Raw genomic sequence first — 21,141 nt, 5'->3', positions numbered from 1 at the left:
GTCAGGGGATCCAAAGCTATTGATCCCGAAAAGGGTGCCCCATCCCCCATTGTTTACAATGGAAGCTAATAGTAGATTTTCCATTTCTGATAATATCCCTCTTAAAATCTAAGTTGAGTTACATTTGGATGATTATGAGGAATCCAGTTTTGAAGGATTTTAACTTTTGTGTTTTAGCTTGGTTGCTGATTGAGCTAAGTTTTTTGTACTTTTAAAGTTATTGTTGATACCATATTGTTCTTGTTGACCCTCTTTTCCACTTACAGAGCCAGTTTACTGTTTTTCTTTGAAATAAATATTCAAAAACATTCAAAAACATTTAACCTACTGATGCCTCAATTGATGTAATTTTATTGGTATCTATTTTTATTTTTGAAATTTACCAGCAGCTGCTGCATTTCCCACCCTCGACTTATATGCGAGTCAATAAGTTTTCCCAGCTTTTTGTGGTAAAATTAGGTGCCTCGACTTATATGCAGGTCGACTTATACGCGAGTATATACGGTAGTTATCCTCTGGGGGACAGCATTCCGGCTGCCCAGATGCTTGGATCACCTCCCATGCTGCGCCAATTTGCTTTCCTGTGCTTTCTGTTAATAAATTATTTGGCTATGGCCGGTTTTTCTTACCCACACTACATATATTGTCTGGCGTATTATTCTGTGAACTAGGTTACCGAGCAGGAAGGGCCACACCTCTGCCCGCAATAATCTCAGTCACAAATAATAACCATTATGCTGTGTATATATAATGCTATGATCAGCAGTTTGGTTGTTCTCGGGCCTTTCAAATATAAGGATTGAGCTCACAACCATTTCCCGTCTCCAGAAACTTGTGTTGGGGCCACTGGCTTCCTCCCTTCCATTTGGGTCTATTGCAGACAGGAATAGCCCATAGCAAAGGCATCTGTCTATAAAATAGATGTTTTGGGAAGGCGTGTTCAGGCAGGAGAGAGTCAGCAAATTCATTTAAAGATGTTTATGCAAGTTTTCATAACTTAGCCGGGCATGATTTATGAGAATGGGAGGGGTGGAATTTTACCAGCATAAACTCGAAGGCTTTCAGTTGCTGGTGTTTCTGTGGTATTTGGGAAAAGTATCTGTTAATACAGCTTTTCGCATCAGCTTCAGTCACCAGAGGTTTTGGTCAGTTATATTTTAAAGTTTCAGGGCTTCATCTCTGGTTTTAGGACTTTTATTCACTAGCTTCAGTTTCACAGTCTCTCATGTGATCCACCCAGCAATATCAAAACTGATCAGATTTCAACTATGTTCATGGAGCATCTTTTTAAAAATACTCAGAGCCGTATGGCTTTTAACACTTGTTAAACTCTATGATTCCTTATGCCCATTCCTGAATCACCTGAAACATTCTGATTTCTTTGATGCAACGTTATGTGTTTATATACTTGCTGTTCTCCTTGAACTTTGCTGCCATCAGTCCTCCATTTTGTTGACCTTTCTTCCTCTCTGCCATTCTGCAAGACCAGCTGTTCTATACCAGACTCTTGAGACACAGAAAATGAGTTTAACCATGTACAATGCAGAGGCTGCGAGCCAGAAGTGAGAGAGGGCAGGTGTAGTCTCCTAGTCAATGGGAATGAATGTCGCCGCCAAGAAAAAATGTCTCTCTCTTTACCTATATGTTCCACAGGTGTCAAACTCACGGCCCTCCAGATGTTATGGACTACAGTTCCCATCATTCCCTGCCAGCATGATGCCGTTTCACACGTGCAAAGTGTCTTCTGCCTAGGCAATTTGATATGAGAACAGTAATAGAAACGTATAGACCACAGGTGTCAAACTCACAGCCCTCTAGATGTTATGGACTACAGTTCCCATCATCCCCTGCCAGCATGATGCTGGCATGATGTTGGCAGGGGATGATGGGAACTGTAGTCCATAACATCTGGAGGACCATGAGTTTGACACCTATGTTTAACAGTTCATCAGCCAACTCAGTAACGGATCAAGAGTACTCTAGTACAAAGGATCTGGCCACCTTAGTAATCAAGCCTTAGGAAGAACGAAGTCCTACATTAGCATTCTCTGCTTAAAGGGTCTTCATTCAACTAACCTGATTTGGATTATGGAATCCTCCGTTCTCAGTGAGGTGGCCAAGACTGCCTCTAACGTACAATTTCTCTGCCAGAGGTCTCCCCCTCTATTTCTTATTTGGAAATGTTCCCAGGATCTGGGAGCTCCCCCTTTGTCACCTCTGGCCAATCAAGCAGCATACCTATGAGCTCACCTGGACCTCCCCTCCCCTATTTCTCAGTCCAAGAAAAGGGGATCTTCTGTTTGTATTCTAGCTTCTGGGTCTGTAATCGGAGCCACAGTGAACCCACTCTGCTTGAGTGCTTAGTGCTTCACTCAGGCAGTCTGATTGCAGTGCCTTGACCTGTTCTACTCTGCCTATGGCTTTTACTTGCCTCAAAATTACCGCTGACACATTACCTGACACATCTGGTGCATCCCCTCGTTCCTCTTACTCACTTGATCTCTGCGAGGATTAATGCACTGGTACCTTGGATTCTGGTGCCTCACACTTCTGATTTGTTCAAAACCACTCGTTCCTGCTGTTCCATGGATCTTACCCTGTAACTTTCAATTTACTGGTTGCCCTAATATCAATCAATCAATCAGTCAATACCTTTTATTGGCGCAGAATAAACACAAATTAAAATTTACAGTTATTAAAATATTATTATCGACCTAAAATTGGAACACAAGCTAAATGCTTTGCTTTACTGGTTTAGCAGTCTTTGGAACGGGCCTGTTGGGCCGACATTAAGAATTTCGCTACATCTAGGGATTTTGGCGGACAGTGATCACAGAGCAAAAAGTAGGTCTTGCCCTTGTCGAAAAGGAGAGAACAGTTCCAGATATGAGGTTCTATATAGAGGTTTCTGAGTGTGGAGTAGAGATCGCAATTCAAAAGGATGTGTTCGATCGATTCAATGACCTTTTGTGAACATGGACAAGTTCTCCTATGGTAGGGGATCTGTAGATATCTACCACTTAAATAGGCCGAAGGGAGTGCATTCGATCGGGCAAGCATGAAGGTTTGTCTGAGGTAAGGTGAAGATATGTTAATGAAGTTTTACATGCCTGCCCTATGTTCAACAACTGCTAGCTAGAGCATGTTAAGAGATAGGGGCAGGGGATTTGCGTTTATATCTCCTATTGTTTGGAAACCCTTGCTCCATCTGATGCTGAACTAAATCATACTGGTAATTGTTTTAATAAAATACTTTTAAACCTTAGATGTGGAGAATGGTTCTCTGTACCATGAATGCCCCTGTCTTGATTGTGCTATCTAAATAGGAGGGGGTGGAAGGCTGTGCAGCTTTTCCTCCAGGACCTCTGGTCTGCCCTGTGGAACCCCAGAGAGGGGGGGACCAAGGGAAACCGAAGCAAAGGCCTCACAGTTGGAAAGGAAGCTGGGAAATCCTGATCATTCCCAATGGGCGGTCCTCAAATGATCAGGTGGTGGCAGTGGTTTACCCAGAGAGAAAGCTAGCCCTCCCCAGGAAAAGTTGGCAACCCCTGGGGGTGTGCAGAGTGCGGGATAGGGCCTGTCAGGCAAAACAAGCCCATTTCTCCACATATGGTAATAAAACAGTTTTGTCCACATGGTCTGTTTTCAGTGAGGGTGGCTTCATTCACAGCCTTGCCCCACCTCCGAAGTGGTTAGCTTGCTACTCTTCCATGTGGGACTGCACATAAGACCATGAAGATGAAAAACAATCCTGCACTTACCTGTCACTGTTGTTTAGCAAGTGGTCTTCTGTGCAGGCACACATCTCTCCCTCCTTTTCCATTGCGGGCTGCTCCTTCACCACTTGCCTCTCTGGGGAACCGCGGTGGTTGGAGAACAAAGGGAATCGCTCCCTCCCTCTCTACCCTCATGACCATTCCAGCAGGAAACTTTCCTGCTTTCAGCTCAAGCAGGAGGAGACGCTCTGGCGATACAGGAATGCTGAGGAAAACTTCTCATTCTATTCCACGTCAGGCTTGTGCATGCGCAGTCTGATATGTGCCTGCACAGAAGGCCACTCAATGAACAACAGTTACAGGTCAGTGCAACATTTTTTTCTGATTTCACCATTCTCAGGGTCTCAGTACTACTTCTAGGCCACAGATGTCAAACTCGTGGCCCTCCAGATGTTATGGACTACAGTTCCCATCATCCCCTGCCAGCATCATGCTGATGGGGGATGATGGGAACTGTAGTCCATAACATCTAGAGGACCGCGAGTTTGACATCTGAATTCTAGGCTTTCATTAGTAGCCATCCATTGGGTGTTGCTTATGTTCTTCATTGCCTTTAAGCCACCAGTAGATGGCCAGGCTCTTCGGTGTGGAAGGAAAAATTTCTGGGGCTGCCACTTTCTGGCATCATGGTGCCACCCCGTGGCAGGACTGCTTAACTGTCCTATCAGAGGGTCCCAAGATTTCCCCAGAGAAGATGCTGGGGCAGAAAGTCTCTTCTTCCCTATAGCTGCTACTGCCCCTTGTAAAAATGAGCCTCTTTCACTCTCTCTCTCGGTGTCACCATGGGGTGTATTACTTTACATAAGTGGCCAAGGCGGGTGGGTAAGGAAGCGTACGGATTTTCTTGGTTAAACAACTTTATTTCCAAAAAGGCACAGCTTGGAATAGCTACAAGATTGGCTTTAGATACATCTAGGAAGAAAAGGAAAAGAAAAGTTATAACCGCTTACTTTCGGCCCATGCTGTATCTGATCTTTGTTGGTTGCATTATGCTCCCCTCCCCAGGAATATCTGCAATTGCCTTTAGCGTCACTCCTTGTGCATGCAGGAGTGCGCTGTCAATCTCTAACCCTGTGTGGTAGGTCTGGGTGAGGCTGTGTGACTGGCTGAAGATCACCCAGCAATCTTCCACGGTGCAAGAGGGGAGCTGGGCGGGGCTGGGGGCGCGGTTAGCCGGTCATGCCCCCGGGCACCATTTAGGCCCCGTGCTCCACTGCCATCTGCTTAACTTCCAGTGGCCCTGAGAATGGCTCAGATGGCTCTGCTGATGCCCTGGCAAGTAGTGAACCACAAAATAACAGATCCTAGAGCAGTGGTGGCAAACCTATGGCACTCCAGATGTTCATGAACTACAATTCCCATCAGCCCCTGCCAGAATGGCCAGTTGGCAATGCTGGTGGGGGCTGATGGGAATTGTAGTCCATGAACATCTGGAGTGCCATAGGTTCACCACCACGGTCCTAGAGGCACGCCAATAATGGGGAGAGAGGCCCAAAAAATTAGGAGCCAGACTCATTTTTCACTCCAATGACCACATTTTCAAGTTATGGACACTACAAAACCTTCTCCAGAACTCTTCACAGTTTCTCATAATTTTACTAAAGCTGTGTCAGAAGTGTCACAGTATATAAATAAATCTGGGCTCACCCTGGTTGCCATCACTGAAACAGAAGGCTAACCTCTAACTCTCCGCTGAGTCAAAAGGTGGCATAGAAATGTGTTTTTTAAAGCTTCATTTAATTGAAAACTGGAGCCAGTATAGAAAGCAACTGGTGAAAATTAATCTCCCTTTGCAGACATTGACATATAAACAATGGCAAGGACTGCATGCTCGTGCATTTTTATGGTGGGAAATTACAAGTTTTCTACTTCTACTGAGGCTCTCCAAGAGGCACTGCAATAAAATCATTGCTGGAAATCCCAGGTCCCACAATGAATTTCCTAGGTGCTGTTGTGACCTGGTACCAGGGATTTGCCCAGCCCTGATTTGCGGAATATTATATACAATATATACAGCCCTGGCCCCCGCCTGGTGGAACTCTCTTCCTCCAGCTGTCTGGCCCCTGCGGGATCTTGGTGAGTTCTGCAAGGTCTGTAAGACTGAGTTGTTCCACCAGGCTTTTGGTGAGGCTGGCTGCTGAGTCGTGCCCACCCCCCCACCCCCCCACCCCCGGTGGTCCCGTGGCGGTCTCTATAACATCTGCCGGGCCACCACCACCCTCCTGGGAGGGTTTAGTTGTCAGATGCCGTATATTATATATCTTGCATATCAGAATGCTGTACGCTGTATGTTTTAGCAGGTTTTAGTTATTATTTTAATAGAGCCCACATGTATCTTAATTATATTTCTATTTTGTCTATGTTTTAAATTGTGCTCTATCAGTTTTTTTAATATGTTGTATACCGCCCAGAGCCCTCTGGGGAGAGGGCGGTATATAAAGCCAATAAATTGTTGTTGTTGTTGTTGTTGTTGTTGTTGTTGTTGTTGTTAACAACAACAACAACAACAATCTACATTATAAACAAAAATTGGAATTCATTTTTATGCTGCTTGATGTGATACAAGGAAGTCAATTTTGTACATTCAGATATTCTTTAAGTACTGCAACAGCTAAGCATATATCTGGTAGTTCTGGGTAATATCGTTCCCTGAGCCCATTCCCATTCAGATTACAAAAGTCTCAAGGAAAGGCTATCCAAGGCCCTAGCTTAGCAAACCTGGAGAAACACCTTGGTTCACAGAAAAAAATAGAAAAGAGACATGTCTAAGTGTAGTTGGTAAAGCGCAATTGGTATATGTGCAAGTTTAGACATTGCAAGTAAATAACATCTACAGAAAGACAAGTGAGATCTCACAAGACTGTGGGTTACTGGGAACCCCATGCCACAATTGCCAAGGTTCCCAGATTTGCTGAGAACATTTTGTGCAATTTGCTGAAGATCTTCCGGCCCTTTCCAGGCATCAGACAAACTAACATTCATCTGAAGCTTGGTGAAGCGCCCTGAGCCCTTCAGTAAATTCCGCAGAACACTTAGGGGTGTAGTAGTAGAAGGTTGCCTAGAAACAGAAAATGGTGGCTGAGGTTTCATGAGGTAGTATCTAGTTCATGTCAGCCATTTTGGACTTCCTAGGAAACCTTGGCCACCGGTTTGGGATGCTAAGAAAGCCCAAAACAATGCACAGACCTCTGCCTGGAATTAAAAAATTAAAATGAACTGAAGTCAGAGGAATGGAAGAAGAACACAGGTGGCGGATGTGAGCGCGATCTGGCTGCGACATCTGTCACCCTCATTGATCGCCAGGGTTGATTCAGCTGATCTGGCTGGCTAGGTGGGTGTCCCCTACCTCCCTCATTGCTCCATTTGCATCCCTCCCGAAGCTGTGCGCTTGGTGGAAGAAGACGACCATCCCAGATAGAAGGAGTGTACCGTTCTTCGGTCAAGGGTATACGATAGCTGCGCTCCCCTGCTAGAACCTCCAAACAAACACAGGTGGAAACTGCTGGGAAGGGTAACTGAGCAGCCCCAACAATGGAGGGAGCCGAAGGGAAGACTGAGGCAGAGAGGAAGTGAGGTGTGGAACAAAAGAAAAGCCAGCAGAAAGATGGTTCAGGCATTGTCTGGGAGGAGGAAAGGCGGGGAAGATAAAACTGTCAGGAGCAGAGCTGGGTAGGAGGGATCTTCCCTCCTCTGCAAGTCCTCACAGGTCCTTAACTGTATGTTCCTAAGACACAACTCGGCCAATGGAAGACATAATCTGCCTCCAAAGTAAACAGCAGTGGGGCACTGAAGAGTGTCAAAGCTGAGGTATTTTTCTGAACAAAACCCTGCCTCATCGAAGATCAAACTGGATATGGCATAGGAGACATGTGGAGTGTCCCCAGATGTTTTTCGTTTCTGCAGCCGTGGGGGAAGGAGCAGCAGGAAAATGACCCGCAGGGAAAATAGATATATGCACTCTCATTTTCATTTCATGGGTCACGGGACATTGAAATAGAGCGTGGCTTGCATGCTAAACTGCATTTTCCAATGTTAGTCTTTGCAGGAACAGTTTAGAGGTGTTCTTGAGAAATCTTGAGGATGCATCCCATCTACAGGTGCAACCGCTGGTATCATTTAGAATTTTAGAATTTTCCTCTTCAGAACTGCTCCTGCGGAATCCTCGAAAAATTCTAAATGGCACCAAATTAACCCAAAGCATTTGTTTGTTTTATTTTATCAACATTTGTATACTTTTCCTATTATTGCGCAAGGTGTCACTGGGGAGGGGTTTGGCACGCAAGTCCTCTGTAAACATCAGTGCAGGTTTTGTATGTATATCACATATAGATTTATTCTTGCATTGTGCGAAAAGTGCCAGCCAACCTTACTGCCCTCACTTTCTGCGTATCGCAGAGCGAGAACAAAAACGGAACAGAGCCACTAACAAGGGCTCCTCGGGTCAATTTCAGTAGCACTGGACAGGCAGTGACAAAGTTGCATGCACAGCCTCAGTTTCCTCCTTGAAGTAGTCTGGGAAGTAGCCCCCAGTGGACCAAGGGAATAGGGAACATTCCTCCAATGAGAAATAGAGGGAGGAGACATAGGGAATACTGCACATTATCTTGGCATTATTATGTGCCCCTGTTCATAACTGACTGCCAATCTGCCAAGACTAGTGTGCTAAACCTAGGCCGATTACTCACTGGCACTCTGGAGTTTAGTGGGATTGGAAGCGCATTGGGGCAAGAAATCTTGTCCTCGTGCGCTTCCTCTTTGTGGTGCGCCAAGAGGAGGTAGGTTGGGGCAAAAAAATCTTGTCCCGACGTGAAGAAGAGCAGTTTGGATTTATATCCCCCCTTTCTTTCCTGTAAGGAGAGTCAAAAGGGCTTACAGTCTCCTTTCCCTCCCCCACCTCACAACAAACACTCTTTGAGGTGGGTGGGACTGAGAGAGCTCCGAAGAACTGTGACTAGCCCAAGGTCACCCAGCTGGAATGTGTTGGAGTGTACAAGCTAATCTGGGTCCCCAGATTAGAGTGCACCTGCTCTTAACTGCTACACCACGCTGGCTCACGTGGTGCTTTCTCATTGCGGCACGCCAACCGAGGAGGCATGTCAGGGCAAGATATCTTGTCTTGACATGAGTCTTCTTGCCCCGCGCATGCTTCTTGCTTTCCTTGGGGAAAGCAAGAGCACTTCTGGTGTGACTTTTTGTGCCAGGGTGAGGGTGGGGAACAGTGCCCTAATGTGCTGAGAGCGGGTCTGAAATGATCCTTAAAAATCATCACCTTGAGGTGCCCCATATATCCCAAGTCCTTGCTCTCTCTGTCAATATACTTGCAATATACTTGCAATCCAAAGGGACGAATGATGCCTTGGCATTGCCTGACACAGCCCAGACTACAGCAGATAGGTTAGGACAGGGGTCAGCAACCTTTACGACCCAAAGAGCCACTTGGACCTGTTTTCCATGGCCCCAAGGATCTACCGAGCCGGAGAGGTGGCTCCGCACAGAGCTGCCTCCGGTTTGGCCACTCCACTCACCTTTCCTTCCAGCGCTGGGCGGTGGAGGCACCGGGCAGGGAAACCCCCTCTGCCATCTGCTCCGTGGGGCAAAGGGGGGATGGCGACCGCGGCCTGCCCGGTGCTGCCGCCTCTCATGCTGCAGGAGGCAGCGGTGCTGAGCAGGGAAACCTCCTCTGCTCGCCTGCTCCGTGGGGCAGAGGAAGGATGGCGGCAGCGGCCTGCCTGGTGCTGCCACCTCTCGCGCTGCGAGAGGCAGCAGCGTTGGGCAGGGAAACCCCCTCTGCCCAATGGAGCAGGCGGCTGGAAGGAGAAGTGAGTGGGGTCAGAAGGCAGTATGGGCATGTCCCTCCAGCCCTCCAGAGCAGCGCTGGAAGGAGAGGTGAGTGGAGAGGATGTGAAAAGCAGCGCCCTCACACACAGAGCTGCCTCTGGTTTGGCCCATCCACTCACCTTTCTTTCCAGCGCTGCTCTGGAGGGCTGGAGGGACATGCCCACGCTACCCTCTGACCTCCAGGCCACGCAGAGCCGCAGTATAAGGCTGAAAGAGCTGCATGCGGTTCCAGAGCCGCTGGTTGCAGACCCCTGGGTTAGGATCATCTTTGCAGAGAAAGCAGGTCCCATCCCAGTGTGCTGACCAACTGGGCAAAGACGGAGCTGGGAGTAAATATTAACTGGATTCTCATGTAATTGACATTGTTCTAGGAGCTGACTGAGGAAATCCAAATATATCACTTCAAGCCTAGAATTAAGTATATCTCCAACCCAGTGGTGTAGCGCCAAGGGGCTGGGGGTGCACGATGCACGGGGGGCGTGGTGGAGACATTCCGGGGTGGGCAGGGACGTAGGGCACACACATGCCCTGGGCGCAGTTCCCCCTCGCTCCGGCCCTGTTCCAACCATAGTCCAGAATATAATTGTCCCAGTTGTGAGAGGTTGTCCCAGTTCGGAGATCACTGTTCTAACACCAACAGATCTCTGCAAATAAGTATCATGATCCATTGTGTGTGTGTGTGTGTGTGTATTAAGTTACCGTCCACCAAGAATATTCGCAGTCATCTATGAATTGTTTCCAGAAGTGCAGAAGTTTTCTCTTTGCTAACTTATCTCCATTTATGGCCCTTAGAAAAAGGGGAAAAGAAAAGGAAAAAAGGATAGAAGGAAGAAAAAATCTAAGAAGGATAAAGATCTGACTCCTGACAGGTAAAAATTCACCTGCACCTCTGTGATGCACATTGAAGTATCTCTCTTTTTCAGCTTTGTTCAAATACAAAGGAGAGTCAAAGTTGGTAGTCATAAGCCTGAACCTGGTAGCTCCGATTCCTTGGCAATTACAGGAAATATAATGTTAAATTCCTTTTAATGGCTATAAAATGTAAAGAGATTTAGATAAGGAAAGGTCAGCCATCAATTTGCAGAAAGTTTATATCAGGTCGGGAGTGCTATGGACCCTTGTTCTGTGTATTTCCAAGCATACGTCTAATGGTTCTTTGAAGAACTGTCATTAAATTTTATTCCTTGAGGCAGGTGTAGTAGCAACTGGTAGTTTCAGATACCTATCAGATTTCCCCATCTGTTTCTAACATGCCTGAAATAGGATACTAGTCAGCTCTTCTTTTATAATTGAACAAAGCAACTTTTCTTTCCTCTCGTAAAACAAGAATGAAGACCAGGGCAAACTCTTCATGTTGTTTTATATATTGCTGTTGTGGGACGCTTGGAGGGTCAGTGGCATTGTAAGCTACCCTGAGGGGGGCACCACAAAGCCACATAAGTGATTGGGTGGGTGGGTGGGACGGACGGGAGGGAGGGAGGGAGGGAGGAGGAGGAGGAGGAGGAGGAGGAGGAGGAGGAGGAGGAGGAAGGAAGGAAGGAAGGAAGGAAGGAAGGAAGGAAGGAAGGAAGGAAGGAAGGAAGGAAGGAAGGAAGGAAGGAAGGAAGGAAGGAAGGAAGGAAGGAAGGAAGGAAGGAAGGAAAAGGTTCGTCTTGCAAGTGACCCGGCTTTTCCCATTCCATGCTCAAGTGCGAACAACATCCTTCCTTGCTGTTTTCAGGAGAAGCACATTGATTCCCCCAAACCATTATGAATGAGATGCATTTTGAGCACTAGTCAAGCAAGGCCAGTGGTGGCTGTGGCCACATTCCCAAAGGTTGATGCCTTCAACCAGTGGTGGGATTCAAATCATTTAACAACTGGTTCCGAAAGGACTCAGTGGTGGGATTACAGCCAGTTCTCTGACTAGACAAAAAAATTAGCTACCGGTTCTACCGAACTGGTGTGAATCAGCTGAATCCCACCACTGCCTTCAACCTCCTGCCTGCTACTGGTGATGTGTGTCCTGGTTCCTGGTTGCGAATGAATGTTGGTGGAGATGCTGAGGCTTCCTCTTCCTCCTCCTTTGCCAGCAGAGCCATGGTCCATGGAGAAGAGGTTGTGGGTGTCGCTCAACGTACCCCGGAGAGAATCGTTGCCTAGGCAACAGGCTGCTTTCTCTTTCCCTTCCCCTAAAATTCCCAAACAGCAGTATGAGAACGTGCAACAAAATGCAGGCAAGTTAGAACCCTTGACAAAAAGAAGACCCACCCCACCCCACCCCTGAATGTTCAAAGGTAGTACTCATATCAAGAATCTAGTTAGGATGTGGTGCTTGCCTTTCGCAAATGGATTTCCAAATCATGACAGGGCAAAGCAGCAAGCAGGACTGAGGAATTACGCATAATTCAGTCAGTTTCCTAGCAGAGAGACTACTTGCCTTCAGAACCGTGCCCCAAATATCACTATCCGCCACTCTCCATATTATTACAGGTGAAACCGCATAGGAGCACTCCCACGAAACAATGCAGCTGTAGTCTTTAATACCGCCAATTAGTTCCAAATCAAGGCACCTGAGCTTGAATCAAACTGAGGGATTTCAGCAAGGTGGAGGTGATTTTTTCATAGAATCGTAGCGTTGGAAGAGACCCCAAGGGCCTCTTAACCTTCTCTTCACCAAACTAAACATACCCAGCTTTCTAAGTCGTAGGGCATGGATTCCATTTTGGTTGCCCTCCTCTGGACCCATTCCAGCTTGTCAATATCCTTCTCGAATGCCCAGAACTGTACACAAAATTCCAGGTGAGGTCTGACCAATGCAGAATAGAGAGGTACAATTGCATCCCTCGATCTAGACACTATACTTCTATTCATACAATCCAAAATCGCATTAGCTTTCTTGGCCGCTGCATCACACTGCTGACAGTTCTCTTTTCCCACTGCAGACCTCTGACTCATGCACGCACACACACACACCAGAAGCTGTACCCTTTGCCCCAGGATCAGAATTTGCAGATGGAATTCCATCTGTGGGAATCTCTGGAGGTTTCAACCTAAATCAAATCAATCTTTATTACGGTCATAAATAGGCATATGGTAGTTCATCTTTGGTCTTCACATTGGGACTGCGCCTGCGCAGGCCTGCCGTTTCGGCAAATTTATTCTGACCCCTAGCAACAGAGGGGGCAACCCCCCGCTCCGAAGGGTGATGTGACTTTTCTTCCCACTCAAACCATCATGTGCTCTGGAGGGGCACGCCCCCTCCCCCCCCCCCCCAGTTCTCTTTTTGCCAACTTTTGGTAGAGGTCTTCTCCCTAGCTACGATTTCTCTGCGTTCTTCGATGGTTTTTCTTTGGGTCAATTGGTCCCTTTGAGAACTTCATGCTGAAACTGCATGCCTGCACAGTAGTTTTAACTCTGGTCCTGGCAACTCCATTTCTGCCTCCCATCACCAATTGGAACTGCCTTCCCCTGCTCTTTTCAGCTTCTCAACAATTCTTTGAAGTATGAAAATGTTGAGAGAGAGTGACTTGCCCAAGGTTGCCCAGCAAGCTTCCAAGGGATGGTGAATATTTGCCCCATTATTCAAGGAATGCTTACTTCAGCCTTTAAGCTACACAGTGGGTCTCCTTGCATTTCTCTGTTTATGCATGTGGAGGCAGCCCAGTCCTCCCCACAGCTAGTCTCAACGGGCCTCTGTTTCCCGGTTCTCATAACTCCGCCCCCCTTAAAGGCACAGATCTGGTAACACTCAGACCTCTATTTACACACAAGGAGGCAGTGTGTGTAAATCCAGGGTCTCAACGGGCCTCTGTTTCCCAGTTCTCATAACTCCACCCCTCTTAAAGGCACAGATCTGGTAACGCTCAATAGTCCCAATACTACAGAGCTGATATTCATCCTCCCTCCTTTCCCCTCTACAGACACACACTCTCTCTCCCCCTCCCCCAGCCTGTCAATCACTGCTGCTGTGGGAGAGAGGCTTGTTTTTAAAAAGAGTCTTGTCTGGAGAAAAGTTTCAATCATGGAGGGCAGAGGCAGAGAGGGTGAAAGCCAACTCTGAGTATTGATATATTGGTATGAGTGTTTAGAGAAGAAGGAAGGAGCCAGCAACATGGAAGGTGGGGCAAGGGGGAAGGCATGGGCAACAGTGCGAAGAGTGGAAAGGGTGGAGCTAGGCGGGCAGGCTGTGGGCACAGGGAAGGGGTCTGGGGCAAAGCTGTGCTCACTGGAAAATCTCCCCGCTCTGGCGGTGAAGCAAAATGAAATTCGTGCTAGAAGTGGTCTTGCTTGCCGCAGGGAGACTAAAAAGTGAAAGGGGGGCTGGAGGAAAAACACCCGTGCAAGAAATCTTGCCGTGACAGACATTTGTCCCCACCACGCAGCAGATGCCTTGTGCATAATCAGCCTTTGAATCTAAGTCTCTCACCTTTCCCGCAGCATCTCTCTGGCATCCCTCCCTCCCACACCAGCTGAGTTTTAACCCCTGCTTTTTTCCCCTACCTCTATTTTTGTCTGTTTGGGGCAGTTATAGTTCTATTTTATGGTTTTAATTTCTTTACTATTGCTTTGCTGTTTGAGACTTCTATATTTGCGTCTGCTTTAAGCCATTCTGTGGATCTACCCGGCTGAAAGTAGTTTATCAGTAGCTTATAGTGAGAATAATAACGGAAACTTTCACTTGGGGTTGCCTTTAGCTAGGGGTCATGTACTTAATTTATAACTCTTCATCTAGGACTATTGAGTCTCTCTTCAAGGAACTGGTAGAAGAAGGCATATTAATAAGATCCAAGAAAGTGCAGCTCAACGATTACGTGGGTAAAGTATGAACTTTCTCTGACAGTTTCACACATTTAAACTTTGGAATGGTAGGTACAGCTCCCTAAATCTGAACCATGGAGGTTAATTTATATTCTGCCCATAACAATGACAAAGAGAAGAAGAAGAGGATTTACACCCTGCCTTTCTCTCCTGTAAGGAGTCTCAAAGGAGCTTACAAATCTCCTCCCGTTCCTCTCACCTCAACAGACATCTTGTGAAGTAGGTGGGGCTGAGAGATTTCAGAGACACCTGTGACTAGGTTACACACTATAAATAGGACTTAAGCGCACTGAATAGCAATAAACAAAAAACACCACCAGTCCTGCTATTAAGAACACAAACATACAAACTTTGATACTTACTAACTAATTTATTAAGTGAATTGGAAAGTGAAAATAAGTGCACTACTGTCTGAAACAGCAACAGACATAAATGCAGTTACAAAAAATACAACCACTAACAATATACATACACAGAAAATACAATTGTATACATAGGAACAATAAGATCTAGGAATCCTTTTTGTCTTTACTGTGTAATGAAACACAGATTGAATTTAAAGATATAATCCTTTACTGTCAGCATACATGAAGGGCTTAGTGGTTATAGTAGCTGTACAGCTTCTTAGGAGTGCAAAAGTGTCCAGAATGAGGCATTCTAAAACACCACTCACAATAATGAGATGTTTTTGTGAGCTCTTCTTCAGTAGAATGCTGTGACCACTAGTTACAGCAGTAGTAGTTCTCTTCAGTTGGGTAATTCAATGCCACATCAACGCAGCAACTTTCAACAGTTCCTAAAGCGCTAAATAAAGGACGTTATCAGGTTTAGCATGACAAATCCAATTCACCTAGTAAATTAGGAAGTATCGAAGTTTGTGTGTTTGTGTTCTTAAGCTGCAGGACTGACAGCTGTGACTAGCCCAAGATCACCCCCAGCAGGCTTCATGTGAAGGAGCGGGGAAACAAATCCAGTTCACCAGATTAGAGTCTGCTGCTCATGTGGAGGAATGGAGAATCAAACCCGGTTCTCCAGATCAGAGTCCGTCACTTTTAACCGCTATGCCACATTGGCTCTCAGCGTGAAAGTTTTGTCCTGCCTACATTTCAGAAAAGTCAACTTGAGACAGAGCAAGTTACAGGAGTTCCGTTTCAGTCAAGCTTATAGCCACAGATTTGCAACTTTTTTGCACAAGTAAAACATACCTGATTTAGCCCCTTTTTCGAGTTTATATTCTGTCAGAAATTCAGAAATATTTCAGCACTCTTTCCTCATGCTGAATCCATTTTGTATTGATGGAAGTTGCGAGGTTTCAAATTTCGTACTTTAATTTTGTGTCAAAGTTTACTAGACAGTTCTGGGAGCATGCATAGTCAGCAAAGCTATCCTTTTTCCTGCAGTGTGAACTATAAATTAAAGGGACTGTCGCCTGCCCAGTGAAGGAAGCAGCTGGAACCATTTGTGTGGAAGATGGGGGAAACATTTCATGCACCATCCACCAAGAAATTCTGTGTGGGGGAATTTATAGGGGATTGGGGTGGGGAGAGATGTCAGGTTTCGTCATACAGTGACATAATGGTTCAATGACAGCTGCCTGTTGGGGGAGAGAAAAGGGTTCCACGGGAGAAAGCAGGGTGCCTGGATGTCTGTGGATCAGAAGGGAAATGGGATGGAAGGGGGGAGAGGGAGAAGAAGAGACATTTATTTGCCTTGCTCCTTAAGAAGGAATTGACTTACAAGTGCCCCTCCTCCAGACCTGTTGGGCTGGTCCCAGGGAGGTCAGAAAACCCCATGGACCTTTGGGAGTGGCCAAAAATAAACTGTATTGCAACATCTGCCACCAGCAACGATGAAAGAGGATCTCCTGGTAGATGGAGTTCCACATCTTGCACTCTGTCATTTAGAGGCTCTATTTAGAGCATAGGTGTCAAACTCCCTCCAGGTGTTCATGGACTACGATTCCCATCAGCCCATGCCAGCAGGGCCAGTTGGGAATGGTAGTTCATGAACTTCTGGAAGGCCTGAGTTTGACACCTATGATTTAGAGCATTTCTCCACACCCCTCAAAAAAATCTGGTTTTCAGAGGTGATCTGAACTTGGAAGTCTTCCTTAGCTATTAAGGATACTGTTGTTGTTGTTGTTGTTGTTGTTGTTGTTGTTGTTGTTGTTGTTGTTGTTGTTGTTGTTGTTGTTGTTGTTGTTGTTGTTGTTTTCATTTTGAAAAACAAAAAATGCTAAGACGTAAAAAGCCACTTCCAGACCATTGGCAAGGCATTTTTCAGATTCACTCATGGGCCAAAAGGCATCTGTAAGTTTCAATCATGGCACCGGACTTAACTTCTGCACCACTTAAGGCTTAGGTGGTAAACCTGCTGTCACTTCTCACAGATTATGCCTGCTTATGTATTAGATTCTGGACACCCACAGTTTGCCTTGATCTTTCAGCTCAACGCTGAGCTTGGGAGAGGGTTCTAGGCACAAGTACTACAGGTGCTGCCGTGGAATGAATGCTAGCATACAAAACCTATTCGGGCTTAAAAGGACTTTATATTTGTATTCCCTGGGGATTTCTGACTTCTGGAGCTGTGCGGTTGGCAGCAATATCCCCCGTCTGTTATTAAGCCTTCATCTCTTCTCCGCAGGTGAATACAGCTACCTGGCCACTACTCTTCGGCAGGTGGATGTAGAACCAATGCCTTCTCTCTCAGATGTCAGGCAGCTCATTGCCCTATATGGAATATTGCCCTTAGGTAAGATCGTATTGGAAATGACCAGGGGGCGCGATACCATTCCTTGCTTTCTAATAGCATCATTTTTTTTTTAACCAGGGGTGACGGCGCTTGATTGATTTTAGCTGAAAGCATTCTGCGGCATTCTTTTTCAATTAGGCATTCCTGAGCAGAGACAGTACACTTTTAATAGCGTGCTAAAAGAGGCGCGTGCCTGCCGTTGTGTTTGACATGCCATTTCTTTGCCATTTTTTGTTTGCATGCTGAAAGTCTGGGAACTGCAACACATAAAGGAATTCACTTGGGAAAGGTAATAGCTAACACAAGCTCCAGTGATTAGATTTAATCAAGTTAGGGGAAGGTTGCAATTTACCTTTTTACAAGCCAGCTAATGTGTCTGGCTATTAAACAATGGAAGCAGTTATAGAATTAGAGCTCATTTCTTGTATCAAAGAGGGGTACTATTGTCTTTACCATTTGGAATTCCAGAAATTAATAAGAAGAATTGACCATAGCAGTTTACTTAAAAGTACCATTTACATGTTATTCTTTGGTGTAGAAGCAACATTTATTATATCACATGCAATCCTTAAGTTAAAAACACTGTATAGTCATTAAAAAATGAATGTAAAAACAATCATATAGATCCCACAAATGGTTTCACATAGCACAGCGGTCGGCAACCTTTAACACCCAAAGAGCCATTTGGACCCGTTTTTCACAGAAAAGAAAACACTTGGAGCCGCAAATACTTTTTGACATTTAAAATGTATATATTTTTTTTACCTTTACGCTTTGTATAAACAATTATAGTGTGTTGCTTATGAAATCCATGAAGTGCTACAAAGAAAATGATATTTTATTTATGTAAAAAATGCATTTTGAACATTTTGAACTCTTAAAAAATAATAACCCCCTCAAATTCCACTTGGATGGTGGATCAAAATTGGTGCCTTCAATGGGGTTGTCAACTTCTGGGTCGGGGGGCTGAACTTCTCCCCCCCCCACCCCCCACCCCCCCGAGAAAATGTCTGCCATGGAGGGTGGACTCGACAGCCATATTCCTCACTGAGCATGGCCCCCGCCCTGGTCCCAAAAGCCACAGCTTCTGAGAATCTACCCCCAAATGGCCTGGGAGTTGACCGCCGGGAGTTGGCAACCTGCAACAACCATGGCTGAGGGGGCCAAACTATTGCACACAGTACAATCCTAACAACATTGTCAGAAAATTATTCTTCCAGCCAGGAAAGTTGTATATGAATCTAAATATATTACAGCCCCCAGTAAATTTCTTAAGAACACTTGTTGTTATTTCCATTCCAGTCCGGGATAGAATGGTGAGTTTTGAATTGATGGCTTGGTATGTAGTTAACTCTGCATTCAGGAAAATGATCATTCATAAGAGTTACCGATAAGCTGATCACATGGTTTGCATCCATTTTGGTCTTGAAGAATGGGAGATTTGGAGCCAGTTTCAGTGTGGTATTGGATCATACCACACTGGTTAGACCACACTAGTTAGACCTCACCTGGAATATTGTGTACGGTTCTGGGCACTGCAGTTCAGGAGGGATATTGACCGGCTGAAGCGGGTCCAGAGGAGGGCAACCAAAATGGTAAAGGGTCTGGAGTCCATGCCCTACGAAGAGAGGCTTAGGGAGCTGGGGTTGTTTAGTCTGAAGAAGCGTAGGTTAAGGGGTGACATGATAACCATGTTTAAATATTTGAAGGGATGTCATGTCGAAGAGGGAGCAAGCTTGTTTTCTGCTGCCTCAGAGACTAGGACACAGAGTAATGGATTCAAGATGAAAGAAAAGAGATTCCACCTAAACATTAGGAAGAACTTCCTGACCGTCAGGGCTGTTCGACAGTGGAATTCACTGCCTCGGGGAGTGGTGTGGTTTCTAAACAAAGGCTGGATCAGCATATGTCGGGAGTTCTTTTATTGTGTGTTCCTGCATTGCAGGGGGTTGGACTTGATGGCCCTTGTGGTCTCTTCCAACTCTATGATTCTATGATCATGTTGCAAAAATATTTTATTTTTTAAGCTATGACTTTTTTTTAAGCAGACCCCAAGGTCTTTCCTCAGTAATAAATCTTTATGGGTGGATCCGATGATAACCTTCCAGTGAGTGAAGAACCTTGCTATATTCGAGGAAGGTTTCCTCCTTCAGAGCATGGCTCCTCTGCTTTGCATGGTTGTGGAAAGTACCACTCAGCTGCAGCCAACTTATGGTGACCTTGCAGCAAGAGGCAAATGGATGTTTTGCCATTGCCTGCCTCTATGTATCAACCTTTCCACACCGGCCGATTACACCGGGATAACACTGGTAAATAAACCTGGGTTGGGAGGGAACTTCGCACGGATCCCACTCCTAACACAAATCCGCTCCAAGTTTCCCCCCTAACCCGAGTTATTCAAGAACTTTATAAAAGTAGGAACCTCTAAACTTATTTGAAAGAACTGGAATGCGGTTATTTCTTAGCTGCCTTGCATATGACTTGCGAGCAGTTATGTAGAATCTATATGTGGAATCAGGATATTGTTTTCTCCATGAAGCTGCTAACATTCATTTAACTCTTCTCCAGTTTCTGTCATTACAAATTGAATTGTGACCCTAATCAAACAAATAAGCACAAGGAGTAATTCTGACGCGGGGAAACATATTGTGAAACCCATATTTCAGAACATACCGTATTCAGGTTTACACAAGAATCGTCCTACTCTACTTGCCGTCTGGGCTGATCTACAGATTCCCCAATCTATTTGTTTGTTTACGCTGTTCTTCGGAACTTGCTTGATTAAAGATTAAAGCTAGGTTCATTACGGTGGTGGTGTAAACGCCATTTCCAGCAAATGCACCTTTGGAGTTAGAAGCTTCCGAGTAGTCTGGGTGCAGTCCCCTCAAAAACAAGCAAGCGCTGGGAAGTCTCTTTGATTTTAAATATTTGTCTGCATCAAGTGTTTTGACTTAATGATTTCCTGCTGATCCCCCATGGTGGCTGTGTTTTGTCACGAAATGACTGAATAGTCTTGTGCTTGTCTGGTGGTTTCCAAACCATTTGGAAGAGAAAGACCTGGAGGCAGATGATCTCTTTTGATCCACCGTGTCCTGTATTCCCATGTGGTTGGCATCAGGCAAGCCGCTATCAAGGTTTCTCCTCCCAATCCCAGCACGTGTATTTGTTTTCACATTTATATCCTGCATTTCAGCAGCTTCCTTCTAAGGTGGCTGACATAGCATGAAGCAGAGGATACTGGGCAAGGCAGATGAAAGGAGAAAGAAGAAGAGTTTGGATTTATATCCCCCCTTTCTCTCCTGTAAGGAGACTCCAAGGGGCTTGCAATCTCCTTTCCCTCCTCCCCCTTCTACAACAAATGCCCTGTGAGGTGGATGGAGCTCAGAGAGCTTGGAAGAACTACGACTACCCCCAGGATCACCCAGCCATAGGCATAGCTGGGCCAAAGTGTGTCCGGTGTGCACTCTGTGTTTTCTGCCCCCCCCCCCCATGGCGCCCTGCTCCCCCGCCCCCGCCCCCTTTAGTTCAGCCTGGAAAAGTGGCCTGTTCCCTTCAGGCTGAAAACAGCATGTTGGGAACTACACTTCCCATGAGACCCTGGGGCTCATAAGGTCTCCTGGGAAGTGTAGTTCCCACTAGGCCATTTTCAGCCTGAAGGGAACAGGCCACTTCTCCAGTCTGCACTGTTTCAATAAGGTAAGTGTGGGGGCGGGTGCTGCAGGGGGGCAGGAAGGGGGCGCTGCAGGGGGAGCAATTTTCCACCACTCCTAGGCGCATGCCTGATGCAATGTGCACCCCCAGTCCCCTGGTAGCTCCGCCTTTGCATCCAGCTGGCATGTGTTGGAGTGCACAAGCTAATCTGGTTCACCAGATAATCCTCCACAGCTCAAGTGGCAGAGCAGGAAATCAAACTCGGTTCTCCAGATTAGAGTGCACCTGCTCTTAACCACGCTGTGGGATGACTGGCTGCTGCTGA

General features: G+C 46.0%; 1 protein-coding gene across 1 annotated transcript in view; it reads left to right on the top strand.

Annotated features, from left to right (window-relative positions):
• Positions 1–21,141, top strand: part of IQCA1 (IQ motif containing with AAA domain 1) — a 119,642-nt gene that overhangs the window by 83,444 nt on the left and 15,057 nt on the right. The window contains exons 15-17 of the mRNA XM_048506237.1: positions 10,407–10,483; positions 14,329–14,411; positions 17,058–17,165. Coding sequence (XP_048362194.1) covers positions 10,407–10,483; positions 14,329–14,411; positions 17,058–17,165 — 268 coding nt within the window. The remainder of the gene's footprint in view (positions 1–10,406; positions 10,484–14,328; positions 14,412–17,057; positions 17,166–21,141) is intronic.

Source organism: Sphaerodactylus townsendi, linkage group LG01 (assembly GCF_021028975.2).
Source record: "Sphaerodactylus townsendi isolate TG3544 linkage group LG01, MPM_Stown_v2.3, whole genome shotgun sequence".
Classification (NCBI taxonomy): domain Eukaryota; kingdom Metazoa; phylum Chordata; class Lepidosauria; order Squamata; family Sphaerodactylidae; genus Sphaerodactylus; species Sphaerodactylus townsendi.
This window is presented reverse-complemented; position numbering and strand designations above follow the sequence as displayed.